Below are 18,246 nucleotides of genomic sequence, written 5' to 3'. Positions count from 1 at the left end.
GCCTGGCACTCCAACCACAACGCCATAAAATAAACACATAGATCTAGATACCATCTATCAACCCCTCAGAAAACGAACAGGAAATGACATCACCACAAACCCCAGGAACCCCATTCAGGACAGACATATAAATAGAAAGCAGGAGACAACATCTTTGCTTCACTTGGAGGTCGTCACTTATGATGTTACCTAGCCAGATAATGAAATGTCTGGATATCAAACCTACAGCTCAGTGAGCAAACCTACACCCTAAACCTCAACCTGAGCTACAAACCTTCACAAACTCTGCACATATCCCACTGTTTTAGATGACAGTGGCTCAGAGATTGGCTGTGAAGTCTCCAATAAATTACTGCTATCAGACAACTAATATGAAATATTTATCTTTTAAAAATCTTTAAAAAGCAAGAAAAGTGAAAACAAGTTGAAATTATTTAAAGTAGAAATTGATGACTAGATTCCGTACAGTGTGGAAACAAGCCCTTCGGCCCACAAAGTCCACACCGACCCTCTGAAGAGCAACCCTCCCAGACCCACTCCCCTAATGAATGCACCTGACACTACGGGCAATTTAGAATGGCCAATTCACCTAACCTGCACATCTTTGGACAGTGGGAGGAAACCGGAGCACCCAGAGGAAACCCACGCAGACACAAGGAGAATGTGCAAACTCTGTTCCCTCTGTGACTACCTGATCAGGTCCACGCCCCCCCTCCGACCCACCCTCCCATCCTGGCACTTTCCCCTGCCTCCGCAGGAACTGTAAAACCTGTGCCCACACCTCCTCCCTCACCTCTATCCAAGGCCCTAAAGGAGCCTTCCACATCCATCAAAGTTTTACCTGCACATCCACTAATATCATTTATTGTATCCGTTGCTCCCGATGCGGTCTCCTCTACATTGGGGAGACTGGGCATCTCCTAGCAGAGCGCTTTAGGGAACATCTCCGAGACACCCGCACCAATCAACCACAGTGCTCCGTGGCCCAACATTTCAACTCCCCCTCCCACTCTGCTGAGGACATGGAATTCCTGGGCCTCCTTCACCGCCGCTCCCTCACCACCAGACGCCTGGAGGAAGAACGCCTCATCTTCCGTCTCGGAACACTTCAACCCCAGGGCATCAATGTGGACTTCAACAGCTTCCTCATTTCCCCTTCCCCCACCTCATCCTAGTTTCAAACTTCCAGCTCAGCACTATCCCCATGACTTGTCCGGACTTGTCCGACCTGCCTAGCTCCTTTTCCACCTATCCACTCCACCCTCTCCTCCCTAACCTATCACCTTCATCTCCTCCCCCACTCACCCATTGTACTCTATGCTACTCTCTCCCCACCCCACCCTCCCCAAGCTTATCTCTCCACGCTTCAGGCTCACTGCCTTTATTCCTGATTAAGGGCTTTTGCCCGAAACGTCGATTTTGCTGCTCGTTGGATGCTGCCTGAACTGCTGTGCTCTTCCATTCTTGTTCATGTACATGGATGCAGGTTATTGCTATGCATAGATCTGAAGGAACTGATTAAGGATATATGAGAAAGGCAATAACTTAAGAAAATCTCTTTCTCAACATTCAGGCCTATGAAATTCAGGCCTATGATTTTTAACCCAAAGAGGACTGAAGTGTCAGGGCTTAGGTCAGAATCCTGGGGTTCTAATAAGATTAATTAAACTTGCAACGTGAATTACATTGTGATAAAGTTTCATGCAATTTTAGTTACCCTGAGATTTCAGAATAATCTCATTCGTCAAGTAATGATATATCATTAAAATTGAAATTGCAGCCATTTACTCTTAAATGACTTCTGAGCCATAAATTCCAAGACTAGTTGTTGCTAAGGAGCTTTTACAAGAAGACACACTCTTATTGTGTACTAATGGCTATGTAATATATTTGGAGGAGGGGTTCTAGTGTCTTTAAAACTCCACATTTAACCTTGATATCCAAATACAAGACAACTTAAAACAGTTTATCCGAACATAAATTTTTCAATTACAGAGTGTCCTTGTTTAGCATTGTTTTGCTTTAATGTTAGTTAAGCTATTGAGGTCTGGAATCTTGTGGAGAATCACAAGGTTTGTTTTACTGTATCTGATCCAATTGGTGCTATTTTGGCTCAGCCTCTCCCAATCTGTCTAGCCCCGACATCCAAACACAACACTACCTGGGTCTGCATCAGCAAGCCTCCACCAAGACCACATGTCGTCTGCTGCAGCCACCGCCTCATGCCCCTGAGAGGTCGCACACCTCCCTTCCCCACCATCCTCCTAAAGGAAAAGTCTGGGTATGTTGGAGCCATTCCCTCCTGGCCTCCAGTTTGACTGGAATTGGTGTCAGTCACAACTGGACATGGCAATACATCCTTTCCCTCAAGCATGTCATAGAATCATAGAATGTTGGCGGGAACTGAGGGGCATCCTTGATCTACAGCCGGTGGAGCAATACAGAAGCTACTGCGTTCCCTCTAGACCAGATCTGCCATCACCCTGTGTTGCCACCCCTAGCTTGGACAAAACCCAGGAGCCCTCCCACACTAACCCACTGGCTGTAATTCATAATGTGCTGCAAGCCTCGATTCAAGCCCAGCTATAATTGGTGGGAAGAGAAAGGAAGGCAAAGGCCCTGCAGCCAACCAAGAGGATCAGCTCCACTGAGTGCTGGGCTGAAAGGAATCCAGAAGCAGAAAGAGCCAGCAAGGAGTGCCATGGCCCCAAAAAGATGTTACCAGGCAGCAGCCACAAGTCAGGCAGCCTGAAAAGCTGCCTTCCATAAACTCCCTCCAGTGGCTGCCCAAGCTCCAATCGGAGGATCCGCAAAAGGACAAAATGTACATAGAATGTTATGTTTTAAATTATTTTTAAAAGTAATTTTTTTACAGTTATTCCATTTACCAATTTACAAACTTGGCCATTTAAAATACAGCAAAAATGTTTTAATTTTTTTTTATCTGTTAAGGGAAGTGCTACAGAACCTAAATCCAGTTTTAACTTTGATTCTTGGGAATCAGTGCTTTGTTTAAAGTTGTCTCACTTACAGTTGTAGTTTTAGAAACACAACTTTAAATTAGGACTTCCTGAACAATGTAGATATATGCAGAAAATAGAAAGACTCCGACCAAACACACAACGTCTTTTCTAAAAGTAATACGTAAACAATTTATAACAACACACAACCGAGTGTATAAGAGAATGGAATTTTGATGCAAAGGAATGTGAATTACCAGGTACTACTTTATGATAAGTGACTAAACTCAATGGCAACGAGAATGGCATAAGACAGACACTATATTAGTATGTTGAGCTATGTAAAGAAACAGGTCAACCTTAATTTTGGAAGTCAGATTTCACTTTTATTTAGCCTTTAGCACAATGAACAAAGTAATTCATATTCCACTTCAGTTGTAATGTAAGTGGATACACAACAGCGAAGTTCAGCAGTTTCTTTTACAAATCACAAGCATTTGAATGTAAAGGAGCATCTAGTTTTGAAAAAAGAATACTGTCATACAATACATGAAATAAAATTAAGCCCAGCTCAGCTTGTAACAATTGTATGTATTTTGAAAAATTAAAAGTGACAATTCATTTTCAGGATTAAAAATTAATAGTAGAGAAACATGCTCTTTGGCAAAGCTTGGGCCTTCCTGTAGCAGATTTGGTCAATTTTGGTTTTGCATGCCAATGCTCTGTCAGAAAAATATGAAATGTTATCTTTAAAGCTGACTCATTCAAACATGAACATCTCAAACATATTGACAGTGATCATAAAAGACAGCAGCAGCAGCAGCAGCGGCAACAAATGTGCCTGCTGAGTACAGACAGCAACTTCTAGCCAACAGTTTTTAACCTCAGTAATCAACTTCCTGTGTTTGGTAGCAAACTCATTCAGAGTTAGTATTAGTTTTGAGTCTTGGTAAGTGATTATTTAGGATTTTACTTGTAAAATACAAGGTAGGAATACATTGTAATTTCTCCAGGGTTCTTTTTTGGATTTGGATCCTTGCCTTTAAACCAGCCAAAATATATAATGCTGTTTGTTCCAGCTATGTTTACCTGGGCGGGAGAGAGAAGATCAAAAATGAGTTAATGAACATTTTACTGAATGAATGTTACTTCAATTGAAGTACTACTTCATCACTGTCCCTTTTATCTATTTGCTGCTTTTATGTGAAGAGAATAAGATCTGAGTTTTTTTCCCCCATTAATCTGTTTAGAATAATCCATTCCACCACTCTCTTCAGAGAGCTGCTTTATTTTTATTATTTATTTACTTTCTAGGTCTTGAAGTATTTTCTCCACTTACTTGTCCAAAAAAAGAGACCATAGCTGAAAGACAAATTTATTGATGTTTTTTTCCACAATGGAGGTTAACTATGACTGATAGTCAACAGACAAAATATTTCCTAGCCTTTCGACAAAACTGCTGTTTATTGTTAAATTAGAGAAAGCTGAAAGTATTTAATTCATGCCCAATATAAAATAGGCTGAAATTAATCAGATTCATTTATCTCATGAACTGCTGTTATAGAAATGAGACTTTCCACACGGTGCTCCCATTTTATCTTGAGTTTTTCCAGTGGATGGTTAAAATTAATACTCTACCCATACATCTATATGCCCTATGTACTTTGGCACACTTAACTGTAGGAAAGAACATAATACACACAGATTTTGTTAATTGTTACATTTAGATCATTTTGTAATGAAGGTAAAATGTTTAGTTTTGTGAGCTTAGCTTTGTTCACTTCGAAAAAACTAACATTATTCTAATACCCCACCTCATAAGACCAATTGCAAAACCCAAATTGATCCGAGAAACCTGGTACACAAATTCCTTTCTAACAGGAGTTGATTATACATTCAGCCTAGCACAGAAATTTGTAATAATCATCAAAATGCAAGTATTTTGTTAGTATCCTTGGAGTTTGAAGTTATAAAACTACGCTTCAGTTCTTTTGAATTCCTCATATAGCCATAAGTGCTTTTGAGTTTTTTACCTTTATTTCAACAAAAGGTAAGTTGCATCAGCGCTCTGAGAGGAAAGCTAGCAAACTTAGTGAGTTTGGACAACTGAAATAGAGTTCCTTTAGTAAAACACATTTTTGCAACATTTATGTGTCTCTCACTCTCTTTGATAGTATTATGAATAATTGATATTCAGATGTTCACTCTCCCACCTACTCACTAATTGTCTTACCATTCTTATGAAATCAATCTCAAGATCGTATAAATTATTCCCAATTATCTTTTTGCATACCATAGCAAAATGAAAAATAGTCATTGGCCTGAAATGTTAACTCTGTTTCCCTCTCCAATGATGCTGCCTGACCTGCTAAATGTTTCCAGTATTACGTTTCTCATTTGACCTTTTAATCTAGCTTCCCACATACATTTGGGGAAAAAAGGCAGTAATTTACATGCACTTTCTTCAATTTAGGTATTATATTTGCTATTCATATCTGTTTCGATCTATTGATAAACACATCTATTCAATCCACAGGTGTGATCCCAACTTTCCTGTGAACTTCTAATCCCTTTTCTTTTTCACTGTTGCAATTAAATTCAGCAGAAACTTCATGTTTATCTTTATACATACCTTTCAGCCTATGGTCTGAAAATTTTCATTTTTACTGAAACATTCATAGGGTGTGTGTTGTTGGCAAGGCCTGCATTTGTTACGCATCCCTAGTTGCTATTGATAGGTTCATGATGATCTGCTTGTTGAGCTACTGTAGACTGTGTGGTGTAGGTATATTATCAGTTATGTAGGAGTTCAAGATTTTTGACACAGCGATGATGTAGGAACTGTGGCCTGGATTTTCCAACTGCCAGATACTGGTCCTCCAGCACGGATAATGGTTGTGCATCAGGGACCTGCAGAATCCCCAACACAGCAGACTCAAAGAACTGCATGAGAATTTGAAGGTTCCATTGAGCAATTCCTAAATGTCTTGCATCTTCTGAAAGTGTCCAGAGAGTTCTGCTGCAGTTCAGTAAACAGTTACTCAGAATAGGATCTTATAGGGACCTGACTGGGCTATGGCGATGATGAAATCTGTTACAGAAATTCACAAGAAGTCTGGGGAGGCCGATCTTGATGTCAAGAGCAAATTTTGCATCTGCCAAGTGGCTAGGTAGGTTTCTCGCTAGGCAGGGAGGAGGAGTTGCTGATCAAAGGAAACTATAGTTTGTTAAATGCCTTATTAACACCACAACTCACCTCAGTAATATTTAGTTTCTTTCCTTACCAAACATGACAAACAAGTTAGACGTCGAGAATTCTTGATATGAAAGTCCTGGTGACTTCTGCTCACTGCCTGCAGTAAAGGGAACATTGGACACTGGGCACGAATGTCAGGGCATTCTCCATGGATTTAAACAACATGCACCCCTTGTCCACATACACTGGCATTAACGTGTGCCAGTCTCTCAGAACTTTCATGGCACGTCTCTGACTCACTTCTTGGATGCTTCTGCACTTTAATGCTGAATCTCAGACTGCACTAGCAACACTTATTGAGATGCTGCTGCAAATGCACTGCAAGCTCAAGGACACACAGCCAGCTCATGGACTGTATCTCCAGCCTGTTCACTTACTGTCCTAGCACTCACTCGCTTTCAGCCTCCCTGAGTTCTCACAGCCTTGCATTACCTTGCCTCTTCATGCATTATTCCCCCCAGCCACAAAAACAGATTCATAATACTGATGTATTGTCTTGTTATTTAGCACAGACACAAAATCAAGACATTTGTCATGGGCATGCCTTTGGCAGCAGTCCTCAGTTCAGCCTTCGCTCAGGGCTCCCCAGAAGAGTGAGGCAAGAGCAGCTTCTGATACCAGTCCAGAGGCTTAAACATGCTCAGTCAATCACTGGGTAGTCAGAGTTAGAATGTTTTCACCATAAGGAGTGACGAGCTGAATGTCAGGTAGACCTTATCCATCTTTACTCTTTCTGAGCTATTGAGGCTGTTTACAACTAGAATAAGAGAGAGAGAGAGATGATAAAGGAGACAAAAGTGAGTGGGAGAGTTATTACTGATGATGCAGATGGATAGGTGTTTGAAATGACGGAGTGGGCAGTGCACAGGATGTGCAGGGTTAATGTATCAAGAGTTTTGGTGAGAGAGAGTGAGTGAAGAAAGATTTTGTAGACAATAGTGAGAATGGTACAACATAAACCATGATGGGAGGTGAGTACAATAGCAGAGACAGAGTGAGTGTGAGGTATGAGAGAGAAGACGGTGGCCATCATGCTGGCAGAGTGGAGAAGGATATTGACCTTCTTCAGAGAGTTGTGGATGTTCATCTAGATGACTGAGACTGGACTGAGATGGATGACAACCTCGGACCAGTCTGGCATGATCTGGTGTCATGGTCTCCACAGCCAGTCCCAGGAAGGATGAAGTCCCACCGCTGCACTACACTGTTCAGCAGGCTCTCCAATTCCTAGCCTACAAAACAGGCCACCACATTTTCCCTGTCTGTCATGTCATGTCCACAGCAAAGTCAGGAACAACGTAAGGCAGCTCCAGACTGTCTGTGCTTCTTTGGGTGCTCACTGTGCTTTTCAAGATAGTGCCAAGACAGGGATACTGGCTAGATCTTAGTCATGGTATGTTGTTTTGGGAGTGGTATGTGATAAAAATCCCTACGGTGTGAAAAACAGGCTCTTCAGCCCAACAGGTCCACACCAACCCTCCAAACAGTAACCTACCCAGACCCATTCCCCTACCTTTTAACTCTACATTTACTCCTGACTGATGCACCTAATCTACACATCCCTGAACACTAAGGGCAATTTGGTTAGAATCAGGCGAAATGGAACCCTCTTTCCTGGGACTCAACAACCCCTCTCCGTCTGAGAACACAACATCCTCAGTGTCCCCAAGGGAACCAACAACCCTGACTTCTCCTAGGACCCAACAATCCCCCATTTCCATAATCTCCCAACACTCCCTTCTGCTATCTCAAGATTTGATACCCCAAACCGCCAATCACAACATCTTTCGGAATCTGACATCACTACCTCCCTCCCTGTGACCTGGCACCCAGCACCAACCCAGTGCCTGTAGCAGGGCATGCCATCCCCTCGTTCCCTCCCTTGGGATCTAAAACCCCTTAGCTTTGCCTGGGACTTAACACCTAACACACAATACTAACCCCACTCCCTGCCACCAGATCTGACACATTCTGCTGGAATTTGATGCCCTTCCTCTCTAGCCATGACTGGGCACTGGGCACCAAACCCATATCCATTGCCAAAGTTGACACAACCCTCATCTCTGAGGGAGCCAACATCACCCCTCTCTGCCTGAACCAGACACAAAAACACCAGACACCACAAAACCTCCCTCCAGCCAGGAACCCAGCATACTCCCCGCTCTGACACCAAGCTAGAAATCCCACTAGACAACCCACAACTCCAGCAACACACTTCCCCGCCCCAAACCCCCAAGCCCCCAACTCTACACACCCCTGCACCCTTGATGTGACCCAACTTTCCCTTCAGAATCTTCCCCATCCACAACCGTCCCCACCATGGACAAAAAAAGCTGAATCCATATGGATAGTGAAACTGACTGCCTTTGATATTCAGGCTGTATATGACCAAGTTTGGTATCAAGGAACACTAACAAAACTGGGCTCAGTGGGAATTAAGTGGAAAACTCTCCACTGGTTTGAATCAAACCAAGCATAAGATGGTTGTGGTTGTTGGAAATCAGTCATCTTAGTGCCAAAACATCTCTGCAGTGTTTCTCTGTGTAGTTTACTAGGCCGAAATATCTTCAGCTGCTCATTGTTGACTTTCTTATGGTCAGGAATGGGAAGATTCGCTGATGACTGCAAAACGTTTAACACCATTTATGACTCCTCAGACACTGAAGCAATCCATGTCCAAACACAGCGAGACCTAGACAACATCCAGCTTTGAGGTGACAAGTAACATATGTTTCACTCAAATGCCCGGCAATGACTATCTCCTATAAAAGAGAACTTACCTTGACATTCAATGGCCTTACCATCACTGAATCCTTCACTATCAACATCCTCAAAGTTATCATTGACCAGAAGCTTAACTGAACTAATATAAATACTGTGGCTATAAGACCAAATCAGAGGCTACAAATCTTAAGTCAGTCAGAGTCAGCGTCATACAGCACGGAAACAGATTCTTTGGTCAAACCAGTTCACGCTGACCAAGCGCCCAAACTAAACTAGTCCCACTTGCCTGTGCTTGGCACACATCCATTCATGTATTTGTTCATGTCTTTTAATCATTGTAACTGTACCTGCATTTGCCATTTTGTCTGCTAGTTCATTCCACATAGAAACCACTTGTTGCAAAAAGGTTGCCCCTCATGTCCTCTTTAAATCTTTCTCCTCTCACCTTGAAATTATGCCCCTGAGCTTTGAACTCCCACATGGTAGGGAAAAGACCCTTGTCATTTACGTTGTGTATACCCCTCATATTTTTATATACCTATATAAGGTGACCCCTCAACCTCCTACAGTGCACTGAAAAAAAATCCCAAGGGCTGCTCAGACAATTGTTTCAAGGTGTGGCCCCTCTGTGTGGGGACCAAGAGATTGCAAAATAAGACAAAGGGCTCAGACAAGGAGTGAGATACATATGGAACAAGCGTATAGTTGTTGGTCTAAATGGGATATTTCTGAACTGTAGGTTCAGTGAAGGACTGAGAGCCAAAGCAGACTATAAATAAACGAAAAGTGTGCCTTCGTGTTTCTCAAAATTATAAGTTGAAGGTTTTATAGGAAATGACATAAGGGGCTGGTTAAGGTGGTATTAGAGTCATCAATGTGGAAAAGAAACAGTTTGGCCAAGGGCGCACAATAAAACAAATAAATACACAATTCTGCAGATTGCACTAACATTATCCATAGAAATGTGTCGTTCACCTTGTAACAATGGAAGATGCCCATTTTGCTCACTGATTTCAGCCAAATCTCAAACAGTTGAATGAAACAGATTTGGATCACCTTAACACTTTACCCACCCATCAGGCATGTTCATATGCACCAAATTCATTTGGTGGTCAAAAGCTGTGTTTGTGTCACTGAGTGGTTTACATGGGCCAGATGAGTGCCATCTGACCCCTTTACTGACAATATATTTATAGCTTGAGAACACCTCTCCTTACCTAATCGTCCCCAACTGTAACACACTACATTAGATCCGTGCCAATATTTACCTCTCCAACAACATCACAAAAAAAATCTGGTCATTATTTGGATACTGTTTATGGGAGCTGCTGCTTATTAATTGGTTGCCACATTTCTGATTATATTAGTAACTATGTTTCAAAAGTACTTACAGAGTCATAGAGGTGTACAGCATGGTGACACATCCTTCAGTTCAACATGTCCATGTCAACCAGACCTCCTAAACGAATCTAATTCCAATTGCCAACATTTGGCCCATATCCCTCTAAAACCTTCCTATTCATATCCGCATCCAGAGGTCTTTTAAATGTAATTTTACCAGCCTCCACCACCACTTCCTCTGGCAGTTCATTCCGCACACACAACTCCATGTGAAAAGTTGCCCCTTAGGTCCCTTTTAAATCTTTCCCCTCTCATAATAAAGAAAAAGACCTTGGCTATTCACCCTATCCTATACCCCTCATGATTTTATAAGATCACTCCTCAGCCTCCAATGATCCAGAGAAAATAGCCTAGCCTACTAAGCCTCACCATATACATGAAGTGCTTTAGGATGTCTTAGTCATACAGTCATAGAGATTATACAGCATGGAAACAGACCCTTCCATCCATGTCGACCAGATATCCCAACCCAATCTAGCCCCACCTGCCAGCACCTGGCCCATACCCCTCCAAACCCTTCCTATTCATATAGTCATCCAAATGCCTTTTAAATGTTGCAGTTATACCAGCCTCCACCACATCCCCTTGCAGCTCATTACATACACGTACCACCCTCTACGTGAAAAAGTTGCCCCTGAGGTCTCTTTTATATCTTTCCCTTCTCACCCTAAACCTATGCCCTCTAGTTCTGGGTTCCCCCACCCCAGGGAAAAGACTTTATCTATTTATCCTATCCATGTCCCTCATGATTTTAGGAGAAAGTGAGGACTGCAGATGCTGGAGACCAGAGCTGAAAATGTGTTGCTGGAAAAGCGCAGCAGGTCAGGCAGCATCCAAGGAGCAAGAGAGTCGAATTTCGGGCATGAGGCATTCCTGAAGAAGGGCTCATGCCCAAAACATCGACTCTCCTGCTCCTTGGATGCTGCCTGACCTGCTGCGCTTTTCCAGCAACACATTTTCACCTCATGATTTTATAAACATCTATAAGGTCACCCCTCAGCCTCCTACGCTCCAGGGACAACAGCCCTAGCCCATTCAACCTCTCCCTGTAGCTCAAGTCCTCCAACGCTGGCAACATCCTTGTAAATCTTTTCTGAACCCTTTCAAGTTTCACAACACCCTTCCAATAGGAAGGAGACCAGAATTGCACGCAATATCCATACAGTGGCTTAACCAATGGCCTGTTCAGCCGCAACATGACCTCCCAACTCCTGTATTCAATACTCTGACCAATAAAGGAAAGCATACCAAATGCCTTCTTCACTATCCTATTTACCTGTGACTCTACCTTCAAGGAGCTATGAACCTGCACTTCAAGGTCTCTTTGTTCAGCAACACTCCCTAGGACCTTACCATTAAGTGTATAAGTCCTGCTAAGATTTGCTTTCCCAAAATGCAGCCCCTCACATTTATCTAAATTAAATTCCATCTGCCATTTCTCAGCCCATTGGCCCGCCTGATCAAGATCCCATTGTAATCTGAGGTAACCACCTTCGCTGTCCACTACACCTCCAATTTTGATGTAATCAGCAACCTTACTAACTATACTTCTTGTGTTCACATCCAAATAATTTATTTAAATCATGAAAAGCAGTGGATCCAGCACTGGTTCTTGTGGCACTCCACTGGTCACAGGCCTCCTGTCTGAAACATAATCCTCAACCATTACCCTCTGGCTTCTACCTTCAAGCCAGTTCTGTATCCAAATGGCGCATTCTCCATGTATTCCATGAGATCCAACTTGCTCATCAGTCTCCCATGAGGTGCCTTGTCAAACGACTTACTGAAGTCCATATAGATCGCATCTGCCATGCTTCCCTAATCAATCCTCTTTGTTACTTCCTCAAAATATTTAATCAAGTTTGTGAGACATGATTTCCCATGCATAAGCTATGTTGACTATTCCTAATCAGCCCTTGCCCTTCCAAATACATATACATCCTGTCCCTCAGGATTCCCTCCAACAACTTGCCCACTACACACGTCAGGCTCACTAGTCTCTCATTCCCTGGCTTGTCCCTACCACCTAAATGTTAGCCAATCTCCAATCTTCTGGCTGGATGATACAAATTGATGATACAAATATCTCATTAAGATGCCCAGCAATCACTTCTCTAGCTTCCCACAGAGATTTAGGGTACACCTGATCAGGTCCTGGGGAATTAGCCACTTTTATGCAATTGAAAACATCCAGCATTTCCTCCTCTGTCATATGGATATATTTTCATGTCCTTTTCCACAGTAAATACTGATGCAAAATACTCGTTTAGTTTTTGTTTCATCTCCTGCAACTCCACACAGAGGCCACCTTACTGATCTTTGAGGGGCGCTATTCTCTTCCTAGTTACCTTGTTTTTCTTAATGTATTTGTAAAAACCCTTCGGTGTTACCTGTTGCAGTATTCCTAGCATCTGACCTGCTCTTGTAACCACTGTATTTATATGGTGAGTCCAGCTGAGTTACTAATCAATGATACCTTTCAGGACGTTCATAGTGGGGATTCGGTGAAGTTAATATCATTGAATGTCAATGAATCTTCAATAAGAAACAAGATAGATTGTAACTTATTGGAGATGGTCATTGCCTGGCATTTGTCTGACACAAATGTTACTTGCCACTCATCAGTCCAAGTCTGGATATTGTTCAGGTCTTGTTACTTTTGTACATGTTTCAGTACCTGAGGAGTCACAAACAGTCATCAACAAACATCTGCATTCTGACATAATGAAGGGAAAGTCATTGATGAAGCAGCTCTCTGCTTCTTCCTTGAAACAAGGCCAGAACCACCTCCAACCATCACTGCTCTCCTCTGCTTGGCCAAACTTACCTGAACTTCAAACTAATTTTCCAGGTCAAATACTTGGCTTTGGGTATCCAATTGTGCCCAGTCATGTTTACCTCTTTGAGAATTACATAGAACATTCCTTGTTTATTTTCTTCACTTTATCATATTGCATTCTTGTACATCCTTAGTGTTTTAAATCAAAGATAATCAATCTAATGTACTCATTCACGGCACCTCAACGGCAGATGTTATCATACTTTAAAAACAGCATATTATTTATTGTGCTTCTTATTTTCTGTTCACTTTTACTAATTGCAATCTTTGGAACATTTTACTGTAGGCCTTGGCATTGGCAACCTAGCTTTTCAAGTCAAAAATCTACTAGTGCATGAAATACTTATGATTGATTTTCTTTTTTTTAGCATAGATTGTCCTTTCTACAATATGATGCAGGAACGAGAAGGCCCAAAATTGATGCTTGGATTTGGTCCTTTTAGTTGCTGAGGTTATGATACTTAAAACTATAGAACATAGAACGTAGAACATTACAGCGCAGTACAGGCCCTTTGGCCCTCGATGTTGCGCCAACCTGTCATACCAATCTGAACCTACACTATTCCATGTACGTCCATATGCTTGTCCAATGACGACTTAACTGTACTTAAAGTTGGCGAATCTACTACCGTTGCAGGGAAAGCATTCCATACCCTTTGTAAAGAAACTACCACTGACCTCTGTCCGATATCAATTTAAAGCTATGCCCCCTCATGCTCGCCATCACCATACTTGGAAAAAGGCTCTCCTATCCACCCAATCTAACCCTCTGATTATCTTATATTTCTCTATTAAGTCACCTCTCAACCTTCTTCTCTCTAACGAAAACAGTCTCAAGTCCCTCAGCCTTTCCTCATAAGATGTTCCCTCCATCCCGGGCAACATCCTAGTAAATCTCCTCTGCACCCTTTCCAAAGCTTCCACATCCTTCTTATAATGTGGTGACCAGAACTGTACACAATACTTCAAGTGCGGCCACACCAGAGTTTTGTACAGCTGCAGCATAACCTCATGGATCTGGAACTCGATCCCTCTATTAATAAAAGCTAAAACACTGTATGCCTTCTTAACAATCCTGTCAACCCGGGTGGCAACTTTCAAGTATCTGTGTACATGGACACTGAGATCTATCTGCTCATCTACACTACCAAGAATCTTACGATTAGCCCAGTACTTTGCATTCCGGTTACTCCGACCAAAGTGAATCACCTCACACTTGTTCACATTAAACTCCATTTGCCACCTCTCAGCCCAGCTCTGCAGCTTATCTGTGTCTCTCTGTAACCTACAACATCTTTCGCCACTATCCACAACTCCACCGAACCTAGTGTCGTCTGTGAATTTACTCACTCACCCTTTTACGCCCTCATCCAGGTCGACCCTTGCGGTACACCACTGGTAACTGGACTCCAGGATGAACATTTCCCATCTTCTTTCAGCAAGCCAATTAATGATCCAAACTGCTATATCTCTCACAATCCCATTCCTCCACATTTTGTACAATAGCCTGCTGAAATCCATATACACCACATCAACCGGTTTAATCTCATCTACCTGTTTGGTCACCTTCTCAAAGAACTCAATAAGGTTGGTGAGGCATGACCTACCCTTCACAAAACAGTGCTGCCTATCCCTAATCAAATTATTCTTTTCTAGATGATTATAAATCCTATCTCTTATAACTTTTTCCAACACTTTACCAACAACTGAAGTAAGGTTCACTGGTCTATAATTACCATGGTTGTCTCTACTCCCCTGCTTGAATAAGGCAACCACAACCTCCACTCTTCTGGCACTATTCCCGTAGACAATGACAATTTAAAGATCAATGCCAAAGGCTCGGCAATCTCCTCCCTGGCTTCCCAGATGATCCCAGGATAAATCCCATCTGGCCCAGGGGACTTATCTATTTTCACACTCTGCAGAATTTCTAATACCTCTTCCTTGTGAACTTCAATACCACCTAGTTTAGTAGCCTGTATCTCAGTATTCTCCTTGACAACATTGTCGTTTTCTAGAATGAATACTTTTGAAAAATTTTCATTTAGTGCTTCCCCTATCTCGTCTGACTCCATACATAACTTCCCACTACTATCCATGATTGGCCCTAATCCTACTGATTCCTGATGAAGGGCTCTGGCCCGAAACGTCGAATTTCCTGTTCCTTGGATGCTGCCTAACCTGCTGTGCTTTAACCAGCAACACATTTTCAGCTCTGATCTCCAGCATCTGCAGACCTCACTTTTTACCCTAATCTTACTCTCGTCATTCATTTATTCCTTAAATTCCTATAAAAAGCCTTAGGGTTTACCCTGCTCCTATCCGCCAACAACTTCTTATGTCTCCTCTTGGCTCTTCTGAGCTCTCTCTTTAGGTCTTTTCTGGCTACCTTGTAACCCTCAAGCGCCCAAACTGAGCCTTCACATCTCATCCTAACATAAGCCTTCTTCTTCCTCTTGACCACAGATTTCACTTCCTTCGTAAAACACGGCTCCTGCGCTCTACAGCTTCCTCCCTGCCTGACAGGTACATACTTATCTAGGACACACAGGAGCTTTTCCTTGAATAAGCTCCACATTTCTAATGTGCCCATCCCCTGCAGTTTCCTTTCCCATCCTATGCTTCCTAAATCTTGCCTAATCGCATTGTAATGCCTTTCCCCCAGCTGTAACTCTTGCCCAGTGGTATATACCTATCCCTTTCTATTACTTAAGTAAACATAACAGAATTGTGATCGCTATCACCAAAGTGCTCACCTACTTCCAAGTCTAACACCTGGCTGGGCTCATTACCCAGTACCCAATCTAATGTGGCTTCTTCCCTTGTTGGCCTGTCTACATACTGTGTCAGGAAGCCCTTATGCACACACTGAACAAAAACTGACTCATCTATAGTACTCGTACTATAGTGTTCCCAGTCAATATTTAGAAAGTTGAAGTTCCCCCATGATAACTACCCTGTCTCTCTCACTCCTATCGAGAATCATCTTTGCTATCCTTTGCTCTACATCTCTGGGACTATTTGGAGGCCTATAGAAAACTCCCGACAGGGTGACCTCTCCTTTCCTGTTTCTAACCCTCAGCCCATACTACCTCAGTTGACGATTTCCCAAACATTCTTTCTGCAACTGTAATACTGTCCTTGACTAACAATGCCACACCTCCCCCTCTTTTACCATCTTCTTTGTTCTTACTGAAACATCTAAATCCTGGAACCTGCAACAACCATTCCTGTACCTGCTCTATCCATGTCTCCGAAATGGCCACAACATTGAAGTCCTAGGTACCAATCCATGCTGCATCCACCTTACTCCGGATGCTCCTGGCATTGAAGTAGACACACTTCAAACCAACTTCTTGCTTGCTGGTGCCATCTTGCGTCCCTGAAACTTGATTTTGGACCTCCCTGCTCAACCTTTTCTATACTCGAACTATAATTTTGGTTCCCATCCCCCTGCTGGATTAGTTTAAACCCACCCCAATAGCCTTAGTGAATTCCCCCACCCCCCCAAGGATATTGGTACCCCTCTGGTTCAGATGAAGACCATCCTGCTTGTAGAGATCCCACCTACCCAAGAAAGAGCCCCAATTATCCAAGAATCCAAAACCCTCCCTCCTGCACCATCCCTGTAGCCACGTGTTCAACTCCCTTCTCTCCCTGTTCCTCACCTCACGAGCATGTGGCACGGGCAACAAACCAGAGACAACTACTCTGTTCGTCCTAGCTCTAAATTTCCATCCTAGCTCCCTGAATTTCTGCCTTAAATCCCCATCTCTCTTCCTATCTATGTCATTGGTGCCTATGTGGATCACGACTTGGGGCTACTCCCCCTCCCGCTTAAGGATCCCAGAAACACAGTCAGAGACATCACGAACCTTGGTACCTGGGAGGCAACACATCAACCGTGAGTCTCTCTCATCCCCACAGAACCTCCTATCAGTCCCCCTAACGATGGAGTTCCCAATGACTACTGCTCTGCTCATCTTCCCCCTTCCCTTCTGAATAGCAGGGACAGACTCTGTGCCAGAGCCCTGTGCCCCACTACTTTCCCCTGGTAAGTCATCCCCCCCAACAGTATCCAAAACGGTATACTTATTGTTGAGGGGAATGGCCACAGGGGATCCCTGCACTGCCTGCCGGTTCCATCCCCTGATTGTAACCGATCTGTCTTTTTCTTGTACCTGAGGAGTGACTATCTCTCTGTAACTCCTCTCAATAACCCCCTCTGCCTCCCGAATGATCCGAAGTTCATCCAGCTCGAGCTCCAGTTCCCTAACGTGGTTTTCGTGGAGCTGGAGTTGGGTGCACTTTCCGCAGATGTAGTCAGCAGGGACACTAGTGGGGACCCTTACCTCCCACATTCTGCAGGAGGAACATTCAACTGCCCTAACCTCCATTCCCACTATTCTAAATTCCCAAAGAGACTGTTGAAAAATAAGGAATAAAAAAAACTCGTTACCTTACCAAGCTGGCATACAGAACCTTTTTTTTTGGTTAGAGGAGGAGGATGGATGGGAGACACTACTCGAGTAGTGTTTTGGGTAACGCAACCACACAAATATATGACTTCTCAGAGGTCCTTCACTCCTCCCTCGCACATCTTGGCAAATGGATTTGGATTATATAATTAAATCCAATTTGAACAGTTACAAAAAAAATCAGAATTTCTTGGTCTGTATGCAAGATTTCTCTTTATTAAAAAAGTAAAGGTGAAAGACTGAAGCCCACCATGGGGCAACTGCAATAACGTATTCATCCCAGCAGCAAACATTGATATCTAGGTTTGCAATTTGCAATTACATGGTGTTGTTCAATCATGTATTGAGTGTTGCCACATAGCCATTGAAGTTGGCTAGGTAAAACAAAACATAATGAAGAGTATTTTTCACCAGCACCTTTAAAAGCAGGCTTGCAACAGCAGTCATAAATGCTACCTCTGGATATTAATTTCTGTGTTCAGATTCCACAGCAGGTTTTGCAGTTTGAAGATTAACTATTTTCATACAGTTATGCATGTGCTGACCTATTGCATCATGTTCTGGTGCTGTATAATCTATGCACAATTA

At 42.8% G+C, this 18,246-nt stretch overlaps 1 protein-coding gene across 1 annotated transcript in view; it reads right to left on the bottom strand.

Annotated features, from left to right (window-relative positions):
- Positions 1–3,358: 3,358 nt before the first annotated feature.
- Positions 3,359–18,246, bottom strand: part of si:dkey-256h2.1 (uncharacterized protein LOC337520 homolog) — a 246,445-nt gene continuing 231,557 nt past the window's right edge. Inside the window, exon 12 of the mRNA XM_060824762.1 lies at positions 3,359–4,049. Coding sequence (XP_060680745.1) covers positions 3,930–4,049 — 120 coding nt within the window. The 3' untranslated portion in view covers positions 3,359–3,929. The remainder of the gene's footprint in view (positions 4,050–18,246) is intronic.

Source organism: Hemiscyllium ocellatum, chromosome 5, assembly GCF_020745735.1.
Source record: "Hemiscyllium ocellatum isolate sHemOce1 chromosome 5, sHemOce1.pat.X.cur, whole genome shotgun sequence".
NCBI classification, from domain to species: Eukaryota; Metazoa; Chordata; class Chondrichthyes; order Orectolobiformes; family Hemiscylliidae; genus Hemiscyllium; species Hemiscyllium ocellatum.
This window is presented reverse-complemented; position numbering and strand designations above follow the sequence as displayed.